The following is a 1945-nucleotide window of genomic DNA, read 5'->3' on the forward strand; positions in this document are numbered from 1 at the left end:
CCTTGTGAGTGGATTTGGTAGACGGAAACTGAAAGAAGCTCGTCGTATATATGTATATATATATATATATATGTATGTGTGTTTGTGTGTCTGTGTTTGTCCCCCCACCATCGCTTGATAACCAATGCTGGTGTGTTTACGTCCCCGTAACTTAGCAGTTCGGCAAAAGAGACCGATAGAATAAGTACTAGGCTTCCAAAGAATAAGTCCTGGGGTCGATTTGCTCGACTAAAAGTGGTGCTCCAGCATGGCCGCAGTCAAATGACTGAAACAAGTAAAAGAGTAAAAGAGTATATGATGGGCATTTGGTGAAGGCTGTAATTGTTTTCACAAGGTCGTGTGTTGCAGCAAAATGATGTGCGATGTAGAACCAGAAAGCTGTAACTCTTTGCAGTTGGAATCATGTAGAATCAATAGATGTGACAACTGTTCAAGTGAAGGCTGTAATTCTTTTGCTCAGGGTCACGAGAATGTAATGGAGTGAATATGTTATGGATGAAAATGATAATGTTAATGCTGACTGCAAGAAAGGAAGACAATGGCTGAAGTTGTAGATAACATATTTATTTCTCCACTACATATAATAAAAGCCAAACCATGATGGGCAAGCATATATAAAAACAGTCAGAAAGCATACGAGGTAACAAGAGTTATATTTTCTTGTAAAAGGGTAGATAGTGTTGGACTTACATATTCCCATATTCCCTGTCATTCTAGCAGCAGCAACTAAACAGATCAAGTGATGTTGTTGAAACAAAAGTGAGTGAGTGAGAAAGTAAGAGATGGGTGGACAAGACAACTGTATCACTGGTGGATTCCATAGCTCTCCTTCTATGATGTTCTGTTGACACAGTATTTATGTGCCAGTTTGGCTTGCTCTCTGTCGGTCACTCTCACTCACTGTTTTTCCCTTACAGAATCCTAGTATTTATAATTGTGCAGACTAGTTAGGAGAATGGATATACTGTTTTAACTATAGCTAAATTAGTATAAGCCACACTTAGTTTACCTAAACTTTCTATGGTAGGGTCAAACGAAGTCACACACACACACACACACACACACACACACACATGGTGGGCAGTCAACTCATGACTGAGTAAAACCTCTTCCTAAACTTGTGCAAACACTCCAAGAATCCAAGAAGTTCCTGAACATGAATTTGTTTTGAATGGTTAAAGCATACACAGGACTGAACTTACTTTCCAGTGCAATTGGCTATTTAGTTAGTGGCACAACAGACTGAGATGACCAGAACCAAACTGCACTTCAGATTTTTTATACAAGTTTATCTTCTAGAAGGAAGTTCTAAATGGAACTGGAGGTCCCTCACTTCACTCCCAGGGGTTCACATATTAGTTTACCCATAGCTGAAACCCTAACAGGTGCTACTAGTTTGAGTCAGAGTAGACTTGAGAGCAATAGTGGCTTAGAATTGGTTCCACACTCTTCAAATCCTTGAACTTTGTGCACAGTTTTTGTGCACTGAATCATCATACTTAGAATTATTGTTGATGATCTAAATTTATGAATGTTTTAGAACCCTGTAATAACAAATAATGTTCTCTATTTTTCTTATCTTATCAGTGAAAGATGATTGCCTTTCTAATGATGAAGAAGAACAGAAGTAAGTATATATTACACACTCACTTTATGTTAATAAATGCATCACATGTATATAATCATATATCTGTACACACATACACGTGCATGCATGCATGCACACACACACACACACACGCACACACACACACACACACACACACACACACACACACACACACACACACGTACAGACATTAATATTCATAATGGGTATGTATACAAAATCATGTACAGATTTAGATAGATGTAGATAACTTTAAGCATGTATATTTTTACAGACATATGTTTTGGCACAGGAGTGGCTGTGTGGTAAGTAGCTTGCTTACCAACCACATGGTTT

At 38.1% G+C, this 1945-nt stretch overlaps 1 protein-coding gene across 3 annotated transcripts in view; it reads left to right on the plus strand.

Annotated features, from left to right (window-relative positions):
- The window catches only part of LOC106883346 (neural cell adhesion molecule L1.1), a 67820-nt gene that overhangs the window by 62807 nt on the left and 3068 nt on the right, over positions 1–1945 (plus strand). For all 3 annotated transcript variants that reach the window (XM_052970570.1, XM_052970568.1, XM_052970569.1), the window contains one exon: positions 1588–1627. In XM_052970570.1, the coding sequence (XP_052826530.1) occupies positions 1588–1627 (40 nt within the window). The remainder of the gene's footprint in view (positions 1–1587; positions 1628–1945) is intronic.

The sequence above is a fragment of the Octopus bimaculoides genome, chromosome 9 (assembly GCF_001194135.2).
Source record: "Octopus bimaculoides isolate UCB-OBI-ISO-001 chromosome 9, ASM119413v2, whole genome shotgun sequence".
NCBI classification, from domain to species: domain Eukaryota; kingdom Metazoa; phylum Mollusca; class Cephalopoda; order Octopoda; family Octopodidae; genus Octopus; species Octopus bimaculoides.